This window comes from Coffea arabica, chromosome 2c, assembly GCF_036785885.1.
Source record: "Coffea arabica cultivar ET-39 chromosome 2c, Coffea Arabica ET-39 HiFi, whole genome shotgun sequence".
NCBI classification, from domain to species: domain Eukaryota; kingdom Viridiplantae; phylum Streptophyta; class Magnoliopsida; order Gentianales; family Rubiaceae; genus Coffea; species Coffea arabica.
The window spans coordinates 12,502,913-12,521,704 of NC_092312.1; the positions used below are offsets into that span (position 1 = coordinate 12,502,913).

The following is an 18,792-nucleotide window of genomic DNA, read 5'->3' on the forward strand; positions in this document are numbered from 1 at the left end:
ATTTCACCCATGAAATGGTACATATTTTTTAAAGAAAATATTTTATTGAATAATATTCAAATGAATATATGACCACGGGAACATTAAGTCCTACCTCCTTCATTTAAGAAAATATAAGCGTGAAATAAATTTAAGGAACAAAAAGGTTCAAATAAAGGCTTTCCGTATAGTATGGTCCAGATTGATTATATTGTGAAGGTACATGAATTGTGGAGACTTGCTCTTTTCTGCCATGAAATAAACTATTCACATTTAAGTATAATTGATTTAAATACTGAGTTGGTCCGGTGATTAGAGGAGAACTCTTAGGTTCTTTTCTACCTTCAAGTTCAAAATTCGAATTTTATACCTGCTAATTAAGAGTGTAAAAGGTGTGTGGAAGGATGGGAAGGTTAAAAAAAAAAGGATTGTCTTTGTTCATTTAATTTAAAGTACATGGAATTGCAAATGAAATTAGTTACGATATTGATGTGGCTGGTTGTTTCAATAAATTAATGTTTCTTAGTCTTTAAGTATTAGTCATTTCTTATTCGTTTATTTGTCATTTAGTAGTATTAGTCGGTTGTTGCTGCTCAGTTGGGTCGATTGGTGACGCCTCTCTATTTCTCTCTCTCTCTCTCTATATATATATAAAGAGAGAGGGTGACCAAAGAGGATCTTTTTACTGAAATCGGCAAACTTAACATTTAAGCTAACCCCACAGGAGAACTCCAAAAGACGCTAATTTTTGAAGCTTCCTATTAAACTTAAATCCTAAACCCACAAACCCCAGCAGATCGATGTGGGGCGCGGGACGGGGAAACAGGAGGTTGCTACTAAACCCACTAATGGAACCCACCCCACTTTGATTTTTAGCCCTCGCCACTAGTCAGTTTTCTTTCCACTGAAAATCGATAAACTTAACATTTAAGCTAACCCTCGACAATAAAGGATCAAAATGATCCATTTTAGTGGCACACATACCATACATATGATCAATTTTGTTATGATTTTCAAATTTTCATTAAAGGTTTATTGTACATAAAGAATTAAATTAATTATAATATAAAAAACGAGGGTCCAAAATGACCGTTTATTCTTTGACATTGACTAAGCCAGCGTCTTCCACGGTTTTGACTATATGGTAATTTATCCCTTAACAACGGATCAATCAGCCTCATGTTTGCGTGTCCGACAACAGTGTGTGTTATCTTCAAAAGCTCGAAGATAAAGTATTAATCCTTTCATACTCTTTCGTCTTGTTGCAGACATATGTGCCATCTGCCAGTCAAAATTTTGGACTCAGAAGATGGAGTTGGAGTATTTAATGAACTGTAACATAGATATGCAAATTCTTAAAGAAGTGAAATACCGAACAACCACAAAAAATTTGACGCGAAGAGAGTAGTTTATATGGGGCCAATTGCTTCACTTTGGAAGCTTTTGCTCGATCTGCATCATGCAGGCATCCGTCATATGATATTTGTTTCAATTTGAAGCTTTGGATGAAGCTAGGGGTGGCAATTTTCGACACGACCTGAAAACACGACACAAACCTAACACGAAATTAATGGGTTTGGGTTGAGATTTCGGGAATTCGGGTCAGAATCGGGTTGAACCCGTTGAACATGAAAAAAAAACATGCCGATTTCGGGTCAACCCGTGGTGACCTGATATGACCCGTTTACGAATTAAAAATAATTTAATAAATATAAAAATAATTTTATCTAACTAAACTAAGTTATTCTTTTTTTCAAAGGCATTAATTACTTAATCCTAAATGAATTTATTTAATTTGTGTGAAGTTGAAATTATTATATTTGGACAAATAATATATTATATTATTTTTTACTTTTATACTGTTTTAATTTATTTTATATTTTATTAGGGATAAAACACTTTTACGGTGTTTAATTTATTTTAGATTTGGTTTGGAATTATTTATTTAAATTTTTATTACTTGATTATGTAATTAGTTTTGTGAGAAATTGATTTTATTAGAAATTATAGTGATAAATTAATAAATTAAAATTAAATTTCGAGTCATTCCGGGTCGACCTGCCAACCTGAAATTTTTGAGTTCGGGTCAGCGTACCTGACCCATCACAGGTTGACGGGTCGGGTTCGGGTCAACAGATTTTTTGACGGGTCAGGTCAGAACCTGATTGGACCCGAATTGCCACCCCTAGATGAAGCTATGTGGCTAATTTTTTTCTGGGGATCCATCGACATTACCAGGCAACTCTTTCCAAGTTTTATCTTATTTTCTTGTTTCCAAGGGCAAATCCAAGTAACGCAAGCAGGAGTAGTGCAACAAGTAGCAAGAATCAGAAAATAAAAATTTAGTTCATTACTGCAAAAAGAAGCTGATTTAGGGTCCGTTTGGTTGGACTGAAAATATTTTCCCTAGGAAAATATTTTCCATCGAAGTCATTTACCTGGAAAATCACTTTCTTCCCCATAATTTTCTAATGTTTGGTTATTAAGTGAAAATATTTTTCAAATTTCTTTTTTCATAATTTTCCGGTGTTTGATTTGTCAATAAAAATATTTTCTGATATATTTATTAATATGTTGTAAATATTTTTCTACTCTCAAAACATTCATTTTATTATAGGTTAATTTTAGTTTTTATCAATTATAATCATATTCTCATTTTTATAAAATATTTATTCATATTACACCATGAACTCTTAAATGGAATTATGAATGATACTAATGAATTGGCTTTTTACCTTCCTTCTAAAAAAAAAAATCATTAAGGGCCGAGAGTCTCTTCATGTAAGCGAAGAGCAAACATCAGTTTCTGAAGACCAAGATTTGGATATTTATCGGCTTCTTGGATGATAATATCCATTCCCAAGCATATTAGCATCCTCTTGACAGTCTCCTTTCTGTTGTCCTCATCATCGTCAGCCTGCTTTGACAGACACACCCAAATCCTGGGGAGGAAATGATCCCTCACCTTCCTATTGTTGAAGATTAGCTGACACAGGGTCGTCTTCCCGACCCCGGTCATTCCAACTATTTCAAATGCCTTGAATCCATTTTTACCCTCTTTCCTGAGAAGCAGCCTCTCCAAGAATCTCTCTTTGTCCTCGAATCCATGGACTTTGCTTGGATCCACCGTTCGCGAGCTCTACCGATATGTATCCAAATTCTCTATTAAACTTGCGTCTGCAGCATCCTGTCCAGTTGTAGCAGCAGCAGTAGACCCTGCTCCTCTTTCACTGCCTTCCCCACCTTCTAATTTCTTAATAATCTCCTTGAGTCTCTTGTCAAGTTTATAAGCGAAAGCTAGTGCATCAGGACTGTATATACTCTGGCCTTTGACCCTCACCTAATTGGAAGAGTTGCTTACCTCTGAAAGTGGGTCTTGGCCGGAGCTGGAGATGCCGCCGGCGAAGAAGGGATTGGTTTGCCGATGAGCTGTTGCCGGAGATGGTCTTTTATCGCTGCCGAAGAAGGGACTGGTCTTTTGTCGATGGTTCACCATTGGAGCTTGTGAAAAGAAGACTGATTTTACGGAAGGAAAATAACTTCACAACGATGGATGAAGAAGTTATTTTCCTCCACTTGGTGTAACTTATTTTCTGTCAGAAATTATTTTCCCAAATTAATTGACAACCAAACAACAGAAAATGTGGAAAATGTGTTCCGGAAAACATTTTCCATCCAAACAAACAGACCCTTAAAGGCCATCCCTTACACTGTGTGCACTTGATCATCTGAAGTTTCAGCCTTTCAGGAAAACTGTTGGGCTTATGATGTTTAATTAGCTTTCGATTTTGTAGTGTATCTTTTGAAAGAAGACCACCTTCATGTGGTGGAGACTAGATGTGATGTCCCGCATAGGTGGAATAGAGTTAAAATGATATGTACAAGTTGCTTGGTCTAATCCATACACAGGTGTACTTCAGAGTTTGATGATGCAAAGTAGAAGTGATTGCGATATCTCACATTCATGAGATGGAGTATTGAATGCAAGTAACTCCATAACTAGAAGTAGGTGTGTGAATCGAAATTAATAATTTGAAATTTTGAAATCGAAATTTTGGTATCAGAATTTTTGAAACTGATACGAATCCACCACGAAAGTATGAACTCGTATCCCACCAAACACTGGACCAAGATGAAGAAATCAAGTTGGGATGCGGAATAACACTTGATCCGTCTAAACCTTAATATTATGAATCTTGAATTAAATCTCAACCCATAATTAAATGATTAAGTGAACCAATGTTATTAGTAGAAGAACGCCACAACTAAGGTGTGTACTTGATTGATAAGTTCAAATTGAATAATTTAACAAAACTCTCAAGTATTCAAGAAATGTTCTCTTGGAGCAAGAGAAAAGTGATAACTCACATATTTCTGAAAATTTTCAATAATAATAAATATTGGAAAAACTAGGCTATTTTTAGCCTTACAATGACTCAAACCCTGATGTGATTTGGACTAAAAATCCAATTAAGATTCGGCATCTTTGAAAACTAATCTGGCCGAATATTTAACTTTATAATTAAACCACTAAAACAGCAATTAAATTGACAATTAAACCCTTCATTTGACACTACCACTAAACAACATTATTTACTAAAACAACTAACTAAACTAACTTGCTTCTACTCTTTATGAATGATAACAAGTTGTAGTAAAGTAACATTACCAATTCAGTTTTGAATAATCTTTATAAATTTGGAAGGGAGCAGGTTCTTCATGTTTGCATCATTTTTCTTCTCTTAAAAGTAATTTATCCACAAATTGACAGTGCGCTTAGAAGATAGTAACGTTGGAAATAGATGAAGGATCATGAGCCAAGCCATATGTCGTTTGGTCAGCCTCAGGTTGCTTTCGAACAAAGATATTCGCCAAGATAGGAACCAACTTGTATATAACTTGTGAAAATTCCAAATTGCACTCCAAAACTCTCTTGTCGACCTTTGGTCATGGATTTGCACATTGGGACTTTGATTGTGCAAAGGTGTAAAATCCATCACTAGTTGACATTGATTTGGATCATCTTGCATGGACAAAACGTGGAGCAACTTGTTGTATGGATGAAGTGCTAAATAACTCGTGGAGGACAGTTTTGGAATCTTGCGTGACACACAAATTCTCATTTTCTAACATATGAAGCAGCGAACAATTGAATTCTACTTCATGAGGGTTACTCGAACTAGTACAAATTGAAGTTGACAAATTGAGCGCTTGGCCACCAGCTTTTGAACGTGTAAATAAGCATGAAAGATCACCACTTTTAGTTGGAATAAGCACAGAATTTTGGTGTATATAAACAACATTTATATAAATAATATATATATGTAATATAATTTTTATATTATAATAATTTTTATATTCTTGAATTTGGTAATTCGGAATTTATTATATTTCGATTTCAATTTCGAATTGTGAATTCGAAATCGGAATTTTCGATTTAAAAAATCCCATTACCAAATTCGACCCAATTTCGTCTAATTCGAAATTAGATATTCCAATTTTCATTTGCGAATTACCGAATTCAAAATTCTGAATTCGATGGATAAATAAAAATTTTTCGATTTTATACACTTCTAAGTAGAAGTGAAGGTCCTTTAGAGTTCGAAAACACAAAGTAGAAGTGATGGTGATATTCGAAAAGTAGAAGTGACGGTGATATCTCACATCGGTGCGATACAGTAGAAATTTGACCTATGTCGAATGAGATAACGTCCCCAATTATGTTTGGACCTATATGTTTGCAAGTAATTTGAATTAACCATTTTGAACTTATAGTTTCATTCATAAGTAACTTGGGTCAACCCCTAAACAGTAATATAAAACCCAAGTCCCTTAAGTTGGGGTTCTAAAGAAAATAGAGAAACTCTGAGATTGAAAGTTAAAAGCCAAGAAAATAAGAGAGACTTAATATACAAATAGGAAAACTTTGTATATATGTGTGTGTGTGTGAAAGAGAGAGAGGTTAGTGACATTTTCTTATTCTTATTAGTAAATGAAAGTCTTACAATTTAGGTAACTCAAATTATATTTAAAAAAAAAAAATTGAGAACCGGGCAATTGAGCCAAATCAATAGTTTAATTGATTTTTTTCCGATTTTGATTGGTTTTTTACGAAAGCAATTTTGTATTGCTAACCAATTCAAGAAGAAAGTTAGTTCGACTGGTCCGATTCGAGTCTAACAATTATGTATTGCATCTCTGACACTTTTTTTTTTTTGTTTACCTCAACTTCAAAATGTGACGGGATTGGCCATATTCTATCTAAATACTAGAAAGAGTTGTAGTAAGATGGTGGACGCTGTGGGATTAAATCTCATAGATGTCTTCCCAGCCGGCTAATGCTAAAAATTTGGGGGTTAAATATTCTTTTTCTTAATGTAATATATGCAAAAGGCAAAAAAAAAAAAAAAAAAACCAACAACCATTCCATGCATCAACACCGGCTCACTGCAACAATAATTCCATTGTATCCTAGTTGGCGGCCACGCCCAACAACAACACCCTCGAAACATCCAACAACCACCAATATAATCCCAAATCAAGGTAATTTTCCTGATTCTCAACCCCTCGCAAACTACAGATCCCAAATTTCAACCCAAATTAATAAATTCTCTAGCCATCAAACTATAATAAATTGGCATCCAACAAATTTCATGCCAATCATTTCACTTTAGCAGCGAGTCTAAATTAAATAATGGGCTTACGAGTGTGTCTCGAAAACGGATCACAAATAGGAACGAAGCCAAACTTCTATGAATAGTTTTGCTTTCTTTTGCTCCTTGAATTATACAAGTTGTTTTCTTTATTCGTTTATTTATTTATGTATCAATTTTTTAAGGGGGGTAAATAAATTATAGAAGTTCTGAAAAAGAACATTAATGGGAAAAAGAAACATTTAGGAGATGAAGTGGAATATACAGCAGACATGAATAATGTGGTTGTCCTCGGAGAGATTAGTCCTGGTGGTTACAGAATTCTGGTGCAGAACCGTGCCGAGCAAAGGTGTTGATTCAAAAATAGAGAAGGGCAAATTAGATATCCATCCAGGAGATAGTTGCCAGCTTCCCAGTTAGAAATTAGTGGTGATGATTTGTCCATCACCATCTTATTTTCTCTTGAGGTGATTTAACAGCAGGCGGCTGTATCACCAAGTTTTTTTTTTTTTTTTTTTTTTTTTTTTTAAAGGCTTAAGCAAATAGAGGAAGAAAGTAACTACTAATAGTTACAGTGTTTCCCCACTTGGACTTCACCTTTTCCCTTGCCTTTGGCTTTGGGCTTGCGCAAGAAAAAAGCAGCCACCTTCATATCAGGAGATGGTAATAGTGCCATAGCATCGCACATTGCTCCGTTCATCTGAAGTTCCTCGAGGGTAGATTCCTCCCATATTTTCGGCAAAAACTTGCTTTCTTCCTCTGGGGTCATAAATGGCCTTACTTGACTAGCAATCTCCAGAAGATCCGCTTGTCCAAAACCAATCTTGCCTTGCTTCTTCGAATCGGTGATTACAACTCGAGCAACGGATTCAGGTAAACAACGGAACAGGCCTCCCATAACTATGCAAGTGCAAACAAATATCCCAAAATGGATATCAAACACAACCTTGTGCAAATCAGCTTCCCTAGCTTAGATGTTTTTACCCTCTTCGTCAATGCTTCTCGGGGCCATTACTAGAATAAAGCACCAAGAATTTGAGTCAAACGTCCACTTTACGGCTGGCTGCTGGGTGAAATTGAGGTCATTGTTGTTGCCCCCGCCGGAAGCGGAATAATCGAATTCTACGACAAGGGATTTCAACCGAGTAAACTTACGAAGAAATTTTGGCAGATAATCCAGCACTAGGAAGTGATCGAAGGCACAATAGGGTGGCGAAGATGGCCGCATGACGAAGTCATAGGCTGCCGTCTGAAGAAACCCCATAGGATAGGTGACAGCATGGACCAGTTTGCCGGGAAAAGCAGCCAGTCGGGGTGTGGGATCACATTGGACGAGTGGGATCTGAACAGGGATTTTGAAAGAAACAGATTCGGATTTGTAAACAAGAGAAGAGAATCTTTTGGAGACTAAGGAACACCTGCAGAGGTATTTGGCTTCAGAAACTTTGTCAAGAATGAGGGAAACTATTGCGTCTGGTAATCGCTTGAATGGATCAACAATTTCTTTTCCTCGATGTTCTTCTGCAGCAGCTGCTCCTAGTGTTGCATTAACAAACCCCATATCATCCATTTCTTCCCCTTTTTTTTTTTTTTGATGGGCAGATTTATGAGTGTGAACTGTGAAGTAGCAGCTACTTAATGCTCTTTTCCAAACCAAACTAAGAAAATTTCCTTTCTATGGGTATGAGTTTTTAAAAAGAAAATTATTCTTGGAGACCAAGTAGCTACTACTAGTACAATAATGATAATAACGGTGTATGTACCAAATCACAAACGAGAGGCGGTTCCTCTTTTGTCCGCGTGCAATTGAAGCTCAGCAGCTTTTTATCTCTGCCTCTCGCGGTGAGGCGAGAGAGCTCATCTTTTATGGTCTTTCTGATTTTACCTCGATTCGACATGGAGTACTATAACGGTAAACAAGACATCGGCCCTTTCTTTTAAAGTGGAGGACCGCAGGACAGCTATATTAGCTTTTAACAGCGGTGAAAATAGATATTGATCACTTTATATTTCAAATTTACCCAGTCTCAAAAAACTCCTAGTTCTTATTAATTAGTCAATAACCAATTGTTAATCCGTTTGACTAGTTACAACATGAATATTAAGATATTTCCAATTTGAGTTGTAGTAGCATGATTCAAAGATATAAGTCGCTCTACTTATCGACAAAACACACCGGAAAAGGGATCTATTATTCAAGGATGATTGGTTTCGTCATAAACCGTTTTCCTAACTTTTGATTAACACGGTAAATTCTTTGTTACGTCTTTTCCAATTTTTGTTATGGATAATAACAAAAAGATATAAAGTAAAAAATTCACTTAGACGAACAAAAGAGTTCAGATTTAAAAGCATCAAGGACTAAATTAGTTTGTGCTGAAATTTCTAATGACCAAATTGGTCCATAAATATAAGAGGACTGATTCTCGTTTGGATTGCTATTTTTTTTGAAATTTTTATAGAAAAATGTATTATACTGATTTGATGTACATGTGAAATTTAAAAAAAATGATTAAAAAATGCGTTCACCGAAAATGTAAGAATTTTTCATTGAAAATTTGCAAGCCAAAGACCTTTGATTCCACAAAGTTTATGGAAGAGCCTAATGTTCATGTGCGAACAAAAATAGAGCCATGTTGGTCTCAAGTTTAAATTTAACTAATTTGTGCGTTTGTGTTAGTTGACTTCATCTATTTTGTTGCTAGCTTTTTCAGCGGAGAGAAGGTAACTCACCTAAATATATGTTGAAACCTGTATAAAAGGCATGCTATTTTCACATTTATGTCAACCAAAATATAGTGGCAATGTGACAACAACAAACATATGTTTTTGTGGTAGAAAATAAATTATTACAATAAATCTGTGGAAGAGGTGATTCTCTGACGCTAACAATGAAATATTTTTTCATCCACATGTTGGTGTATTTACATAACTTGTATGCTACGTCAATCCTGGATTCCTTTTTTTTTTTTTAAATCAAATGGCAACAGTTAGTCTAATTTAATCCTACTTCTACTCTATTCTAGCCTACACTAGGAGGGGGAGGAGAGCCCCATTGGGACCTAGAGAGATTAATGAGGATTAAACCACCATTGGATTAAATGGATGTACTACGCACGTGTACAAATTTAGAAAAAAATCGCATATAATGACACATTAATGGGACGTAAGGTTTAAACCCTTGATCTCCTATCCCACTAAGATTTAAAGTCATTGGTGGTGACTAATAGCCCAAAGGCCGTTGGTTACTCCTGCATTCTTTCGATAAGCACAATTGAGCTACAACCTACATGTCATAACCAAAATTAGACTACCCTTTCCATTTATTGCGAGATATATTATCTCGTTTGGATTGTTATTTATTGCATGCTTGGTTTAGAAGTATTTGATTAAAGAACATTGAAGATGAATAACAACTTTTTTATTTAAATTGTGTTGGAGATTTTACTAGCCTTGGATGCTTTCATATTTAATTTTCATACTTGGTGGGCATCGACCTCGTAAGTTGTACCCACCCACCCCTAATTCAAAAGTGGCATTTTCCTTACCATTGATTAAACCATTTTCCAACTTTTAATTAATTTGGGGAAATTCTATTGAATTGATTTCAATTATTATATCATGAATAATACTTAAAGGTATAAAGGACTAAATCCACTTAGAGCGTTGAGATTGAAAATATGAGGGACTAAATTAGTTTGTGCAGAAATTTAGAAGGACTAAATTGGGCAATACTATGGCAATTACAATAATATTATGATAGATTGAAGGTACTAAGTACTAATTCTCTTCAGTAGAATAGAAACTCCCCTTCCGATTTCATTCCGGAAAACAAAACTGTTTAACACCACATCAGCAGTATCTTTCAGATCCCTTAGATTAAGTGCTACTACGACTGCAAATCTCAAGAACCATACCTTCCTTTCTTTCTCCCAAAACTACCTTCCCTTGATTACACAAAAGACTAATAACAATTTAACAACCCCAGATTTGATCAATAAAAAGAACAAAAAATACAAAGAGAGAGGGAGAGAGTAGCAACAACTAAAAACCCCAGAACGAAAAAAAGCCCGAAATCAAAATAACTGCTACTAATTAACGACTTTTCACTTCACAGTTCACATCCAACATCCTACTGCTGCTATTTTTTTTTTGCTCAAAAACTTCCTCTAATCTCCTTCAGCATCTCCATAACAGCATTGAGACAGAAAGCCTGTGGACCTTGGAAGGCTTTTTTAACCTCCTGGTAATCATCATCGCAATCACCTTCGTTACCGCGGGCTTTACTTTTGCCTTTACCTTTATTACCCTTGCCCTTGCCTTTGGCTTTGCCCTTGCCCAAGAAAAAACTAGTCACCTTCATATCAGGAGCTGGTAATGATGCAAATGCTGCGCTTATTGCGTGCATCTCCTGAAGTTGCTCAAACGTAGATTCCTCCCATATTTTAAGCAACAGCTTGCTGTCCTCCTCTGCAGTCATGAATGGCCTTACTTTACTAGTAATCTCGACGATCTCAGTTTCTCCAAAATCAATCCTGCCTTGCTTCTTCGAATCCGTGATTACAACTTGAGCAAGGGATTCAGATAAAAGACGGACCAGACCTCCCATAATTATACAAGAGCAAACAAATACACCAACATGGACATCAGACACAATCTGATGCAAATCAGATTCCCTGGCGTAGATGTTTTCACCCACTTCGTCAATGCTTCTAGGTGCAATCACTAGGACAAAGCACCAAGCCTCCGGGTCAAACGTCCACTTTACGACCGGCTGCTTAGCGAAGTTGAGGTTGCCGTCGACCCCGGAAGCCGAATAATCGAATTCCACGGCAAGGGATTTCAACTCAGTGAACTTACCAAGAAATTTCGGGAGATAGTCCAGCATGAGGTCCGCATCAAAGGCACAGTGGGGTGGCGAAGATCCCCCCCTGATGCATTTGTAGGCCTTCAGCTGAAGGAAACCCATGGGATAGGTGACAGCATGGACTGGTTTTCCGGGGAAAGCAGCGAGTCGGGGAGTGGGATCGGGCTGGACCACTGGCATCTCAACCGGGATTTTCAAAGAAACAGATTTGGATACGAAGACTAGAGAAGAGAATCTTTTGGAGACTAGGGAACATCTGCAGAGGTATTTGGCTTCAGAAACTTTGTCAAGAATGTGGGAAACTATCAACTCATCTGATAATCGCTCGAATGGGTCATCATTTGCTTTTCCCTGATGTTCTTCTACAGCTGCAGCCGCTCCTAGTGTTAGATTAGCAAACCCCAAATTCTCCATTTTCCTTTTCTTCTTCTTTTTTCTTTTAAAATCAGAGAGTGAACTATAGCAAGTCGAGACCTTTTTCTGATACTTCAAAATTTTTTGTTCCTATGGGGTATGCCTTTAAAGGAGGAAGCTATTCTTGGAGCCCAAGTAGTGGGCTAATCCTATAGCTATAAGGTACAGTAACAATAAACGAATCATTCGTCCAGCATACAATTGAAGGACAGCAGCTTTAAGTCTTTTTACCTCTGCTGAAAAATTTCCCCCCCCAAACCTCTTCACTTTCACGTGATTCTCTATCATTTATGGTCCTTGCATTTTACCTCCATTCAACACGTAGCTGCATGATCGGCAGTTTCTTTTTTTCTCTTTTTTTCCCCCACAAAGTGAAAGACCGGCTGACAGCTACAGTATATTTATTATCTCCTCAGGATGAACAAAAATGTAGAAGGACAGCTATTAGCCAATGCAGCTTCTTTCCACTGCGGTGAAAGAACTGAGGAGTTTGTACTGTAATTTTATTATGAAATGTAACGGGTTTGTTTGGACAGTGTATTATTTGAAATATTATTTAGAATAATTACTGTAGCATTTTTTGTAATGTGATGTATATGAGATAAAAAAGTGATTAAAAATATAAAAAGGTAGGTTGAAAAATGCATATATAATGCAAGCGAAATATTATTTGGGATAATTGGGGTGTCCAAACAAACTGCAGTTTTTGTTTTATTATCACACTTTTATCATTTATTTTATTATATAATTTAATAAATAAAAATTACATGATTAGAATGATCGTGTGAGTGTGATTAATAAATATGAGAGTACAAATAACATTTTTTTGATTGAAATTTATGTATTGCAAAAAAAAAAAAAAAGGCTCAGAAACAGGATTTTATTTCTCATTCCAAGTGGCCACACCATTTAGACGATTTTATTTCCCATTCCAAGTCGCCACACCATTTATTTTTAGCTTTCTTGCAGTCAAAACGGAAGCAAGAGCTGAGAAAGGAAATGGGTGGCCCAATAAGCTCGCTCACTTACTCATGGCAATAAGAAGATTACGCTCCTCTCTAAATTGTCACAAGGCCCACGACTGGTAAACGAAAACAGCCCAAGAGGCGAGCGTAGTCCATAAAACGATAATGGAGAAAATTGATTCTGTGCTCCATGGATATGACTCAGTGGTCTTGTTCTCCCACAATGACAAAAAATTCACGATAGTTTCAAGGAAAATGTTATTTACACTCTAATTTTTACTATTAATTATATTTTTTTCATTTATTTTATCATATAGTCTAATAAATAAAAAAAATATATGATAAAAATGATAGTAAAAGGGCGATTAACAAAAATGGAAACGGAAATAACATTTCCCTAACATAATTATTATGTGTTTCAATTTTCAATAGTGGTTGAAGACCACTTGTGAGAGTGACACCCAATGTTGAGTATCCAATAGAATGGCGTTATGTTATTCCACGTGAAAAGAAATAGTCAGATATGAAATCATTGTGCTATCTTCTTCTTTTTTTCTCTTTTTTTTTTTTTTTTTTTTTTTTGAAAAGGAGGCATTGTGCTATCTTAGCTACAAAAACTAATATTAATCAAAATTTGTTCAAATAAGTTATGGTCTAAGATTTGGCCATATTAGTGTTCAACAGATACTAATTTCAAGAAATATGGTTGCATTAAAATTTTCGAGCTTATTTGACTGTTTTTCATGGAATCTGCATAATAACCTCAGCATCCAAGTGAAAAAAAAAAAAAAAAAAATTTGTACGATAATACTTGTTGATTTTTTAGTTTAATTTAGAACTAACATTTTATAAGTGAAACGTTATGAAATTCTCGCTATCTCAACATCTCAGAAATGAAAGCAAACTCCCATATGCTAAGACAAGAATGATCCCATCCAATTGCTGCCTCATACACAAATTTGGGGGGATCCCAAGTGATTGTGTGCTTATGCAGCTGCTCATCTCCTGATATGAAATAAATTGAGGAAGCAGTGCTTCAATCGACTAGCAGCCTTATGTTCTACCAGCCTGTCCAAAATTTACTCAACATTGCTAGTGCTAGCTAGATGTTTATATAAGAAGAAAAAAAAGGCCGATTTCAAATAACCTCCAAAAGCATGATCTGGTACTCAACAAGGACAATTGGAGCAGCAGCCTTTAAATGTTACGCCGCAAGCTGGGATTTCTTGAGAACAATCTCCCATCTAGTATAGTTTATCATTTCCCATAAATGTTGTTGCTACTCTCTATCAATCTTCCACACCCTTTCCTTCAAAAACTTACAATGATTGCATTCCCGGGATCAATCTCATGATTTTGGCCTGCAGCATCAAATCTTCCAAGCCATTCCCTTCAAAAAGTTACTCAAAACTGTTGCATTCTTCCCATATCGAAGCCCTCAAAAGATCCCACCTTCTCCATTTGCTTTCCAGAATCACTAGTGTCATCATCTTCTATCTCAGCTGATATAATGGACTCATCGGCAGCGTATCCTAGTTCTACAGACAGGGATGCGTCGAGAGTGCTGAAAGATAGTGAAGTAAGTGAAGCATCTAACGAAGCGTCTAAAGAAGGGGCGTAATGGCTCCTCCTGGCTATCTTTTTCCTGGCTTTTGCTCGCCATCTTTTCAGGCCTCTGACCACTGCCGCCGGAAATGCATTTCTTAGCGTTGATGTGCCCATCTGCTCAGAATTAAATTTCATCGCCTTAGCCATTTATCTTCAGACTAGTCAGATGGTGTTGATTTCAATGTTTCATGGTACAACAGTTGCATTGATAACATAGTAACGTTTGACTAATTCTACTTGCCTGAGTTACTAGAGCATAAAGAGGAAGCGTTACGTAGCCACAGAGGAATTGAACAAGCACTCCCATGGTGACTCTTATTACAATGTCTTCAGTTTGTCGGTGGAAGCAAGATCTCAGTCCAAACTTGTACTGTTCATAGAGGGCTCAATTTTTAGCACATCTCCTCTAGGTTAGGAAAGGAATGCATAAATCATTTCTTCACAAAAGCTTACCCAAGTCCATGAAAAAAATGCCAGCTGAAATGAGTTCTGCAATGATAAAGACAGCTCGAATTAAGTTGTGAAGAAAAAGAATTGGTCCAAGAAGTTAGTACTAGAGTATGGTTGATGAAATAGAAGGCTGTCGATGGACGGAGTATCAGGTTTTTACTTTTACCAAGTCATTTTCGTTCAAGAACTTTGTACTCATATTTTTTGCTTTTTATAGTCCTTTTCACGAAGTAATCTACGCTCATTACAACGAAATCATGCAGGATTCTGCATAGCATAGTAAGAGGAAAAGGTTACCTGGAATAAAATAAAGTGCATTAGGTGGAGAAGCAATTCTGGTCGATCAAACCAGAAGAAATGGTCACCGGGCCTAACGAGAAGGCTTCCTCGAATCACATAGGATTTGTCATTGGTGTCCAAGCACATTCTCGTTATAATAGCTTGTAGATTTGTCCCAACAGCCAGCAGAAACTGAAATGCAGGATATCAGTATTCAACAACGACTCCATTGCAAACTTTGGAACAGGAAACTATTTATATTGACTTTGCTTACCAACAATGGAATGAAGGGCAGCCAAATATAGCTGTGAAAAACTGCACGAAGAAGGCAATTAGTATATGTTAATTGTGGCATACAATTTCATCTCGCCAAGAATATATAGTATTATGGATAGTGGAGTAGGTCTAGATTTTACCGTATGCATTGAAGAATATGAAAAGTACTGAGAAAATCCAGATACAGAGGCTGCAAAAGATGTCAATTTTAGGAGTTATTTATATGGCCTAAGCGTCATTCTAAACATAAATAAGGATGATGCAATGACATTTTTTTTCAAAGTTTATATTACCTCATCCCAATAACCACTCCAAAATCTTTCTCCAAACCTCTCCTCAGGTATTTCTGGAAGTCAAAGCTACTTTTTTCTTTACAATGAGCCTGAAAGAAGCATGTCAAAGCAGGGTATTAGAAACTCTGAAGCTAACTGGCAATAAAGCTGTTCGATATTCTGAAGACACAGAGGAAGAAGTACCGCGACAAATCCACGCCGCAGAGTTAAATAGTCAACTTTGGAAACGGAGTTAAAGAATTGTCGAAAGAAAACAACCTGCAAAAGAAGTTGCCAACAGAACATCAGATCCAAAAGGAATGCATTGGATAAAATGCCAAAAAGATTTCGAGTGAAGCACTAACTGGTAAACGAAGAATTCGGTATTCACTCCAAAATCTGAGATGCCGCCTTCCAAATGTTGTTTGATGAATAAGCTGGAATCTTCTTGGATCTAAGTGAAGATCATTGAAGTTCAACAATGAGCTGAAGAAAAGTCATGTTCAACAATGAGCAGATTACATTGTCTAAGTAAACTCGTGGTTCCATATTAACTTAGTCTGATCAGAAGAGTTCAAGAACTTAGCCAAAACTTATTTGCATGCTTCCTGAAATTGTTTGCTATTAGACTTCCTGAGAGATATAAGACATTTCCTGAGCTGTTCCAAGAGTCTAATTGACAATTACATCCCGTGTTGCCATGTAATTGAAATTTCCAACTCTGCTTTTCCGAGTTTTGGAGCAGTTAACTGATGATTTTCAGGTAATAGAAGGAAGAATAATAATATTTTTAGCATCTCAGAAGACCAACAAAAACAAATGAAAAGTCTACCATTTGAAAACTGATATTCCATGGTTCTTGTTTCTGCCTCCCAAGATTCCCATTTTCTCATCTGGAAATTGTCAGATTGACCACAAAAGCCAATGATATTGATCAGATACAGGTCTTCAAGTTTCCTCTTCATGAAAGATACATAAAAAAGTCCAACGTATGCATTTGAAAGCTAATTTGGATTTGTATGGTATAACAAGATCTAATCAATCCTTAGTCAAGCCACACCACAGGAATATTTGTAAAAACAGTGAATTCTTACCTTTGCCATTCCAAGACTGAAAGTTAGAAATGAAGATAAAACGTGGACAAAAGCAAGCACAAAAATTAACATCTGGAGTTGCTGCGCACCTTCTCTTGACATGAACGACATTTTTCCCTGTCATCACAATTTCAAAAACCACGTAGTAAAGATTCAGCTCTTCATCTCTCAAGAAACAGGACTCCATTTTTATCGATTCATAGTCACCAATCAAGATACTTGATTAATTAATGTGGAAAAGAAACACGAAGATAACTGCTGCCTCATAAGGGTAAGATTCTAACCCAAAATATGAGACTTAGATCCCATAAGTTCAATGTCGTACACAAGTTTCATAAGCATCATAGTAATGATTTCCAGCACAGGATAGGTGAAATCTTGGAGAGATATATATATATATATATATATATTTTTTTTTTTTAATATGATGAACATATTCATTTTTCAACAAAATTTGTTGAAACATTCAGTAAAAAACCTGTTAGGTCGATACCTGTTCTTGACATTTTGATTCTTCATCGTCTTCACTAGTCAAGCTTTGACAAGGTAGGAAGGTCTCAACAACGCCCTTTGGAATACAGATTTTTGCAAGCGGCCTTTCTCCCACTGTCAGCATCAAAGAGATGAATCCCAAGAGCAGTAAATCTGCACATAACATCATATCCATGCAGAGCATTGGCAAGGAAAAAAATGTTATTTCAACTATCTACTCAAAAGTACAGAATAAACCCTGGTATGTGTAGCATAATCCCATGATACTCGAGAAGAATACTGGGCATACAAGTGTGGCTGATTTTTTTAAGTGTCCTTACCTGATTTGATTTTGCTCAGAGCATGAAGAACATACTTTTTCCTCTTCCTCTGTAAGTACTGTAGGAATCCAGAACATCAAATATCAAGCAACTGCAGGCGTCTGTACTGTTGATCAGCTAAAAATGTTTGAAGTGAAAGGAGATTAAGAAATGTATGACTTACCTTAGCTAGAAGATGAAGACCATGTTCAATAAGTATGGAAACAGCAATCAAGATGAAACAAACAACTGCCACTGCCCATGTTGATGTATGCTCAAGAGTTGTCTCCTCATGTCCACTTCCTTCAGCCATCTCTGGGTGGAGTAGTCCGGCTATGCTTTGGTAGACAATTACTTAGGTTAGTACCAACCCTTCAGAAGAAGAGAAGACAGCCCAAGAAATTGAAGGGATTGAAGAAAAGTGTATCCGGTAATGTGGGGAAACAGAAATTTTTGTTTCCAATTCTTGAGCATTTGAGACTGGAAAATGCTAGGAAAAAATTGCAACAATAATAATAACACCCCGGGAAATAGAAAATGTCTGCTGATTGGTTAACACTTTTAGAGTAATTGGTCTATATTTGGTCACTGCTATTTTCTTTGATTTTATTTGAGTGCTTGGTCAAAATATGAAATCGCTTTTGGGGCGATGGTTGACTACTATTCCCCCGGCGTAACGAAAGCGGTGACGTGGGTCAAGTGTAAACGGTGATGCAGACGACAATTAAGAATGTCGTTTTTTTGTTTGGCTTACCTCAAACCGGTCCAACCATAAGGGCCGCATGGCTAAAAATAAAAAATAAAAAAGCCAACCGCGGTCTACATGGTGGTGCGGAGGGGTGAACCAGGCTTTAATTGGTGCGGGCATGATCGGTGGTGACTGTAGCCTCAAGGTCCCACTATAGTGTGAAAAGGATTTCGATCAACGCGTGAGGTAATCCTCGTTGATGGTTTATGGTGCACCGGCGGCTTTATCCCCCGTTAGTCTTGTTCAATTCGGGCATCACAAGTTGTACTTGCTACATTTCGAAGTAAATTGGTAAATTTTATAATTTTTTCTGGTTCTAGGTGAATTTATAATTTGTTATACTATCATATTTAAATTTTTGTTACAACTATTTTCAATTCAATTACAAAGGACAAT

General features: G+C 36.4%; 1 protein-coding gene across 1 annotated transcript; it reads right to left on the reverse strand.

The window, feature by feature from the left end:
* Positions 1 to 13,763: 13,763 nt before the first annotated feature.
* On the reverse strand, positions 13,764 to 18,177 carry LOC113726085 (MLO-like protein 6). The gene is made up of 14 exons (XM_027249600.2): positions 17,833 to 18,177; positions 17,670 to 17,727; positions 17,351 to 17,502; positions 16,858 to 16,974; positions 16,596 to 16,656; positions 16,129 to 16,217; positions 15,968 to 16,042; positions 15,785 to 15,873; positions 15,632 to 15,681; positions 15,490 to 15,530; positions 15,234 to 15,407; positions 14,940 to 14,975; positions 14,728 to 14,856; positions 13,764 to 14,600 (listed from the first exon to the last, which is right to left on the reverse strand). Exons 1-14 carry the CDS (start codon positions 17,959 to 17,961, stop codon positions 14,283 to 14,285), a joined length of 1,518 nt encoding a protein of 505 aa, XP_027105401.1. The 5' UTR covers positions 17,962 to 18,177; the 3' UTR covers positions 13,764 to 14,282.
* Positions 18,178 to 18,792: the final 615 nt, after the last annotated feature.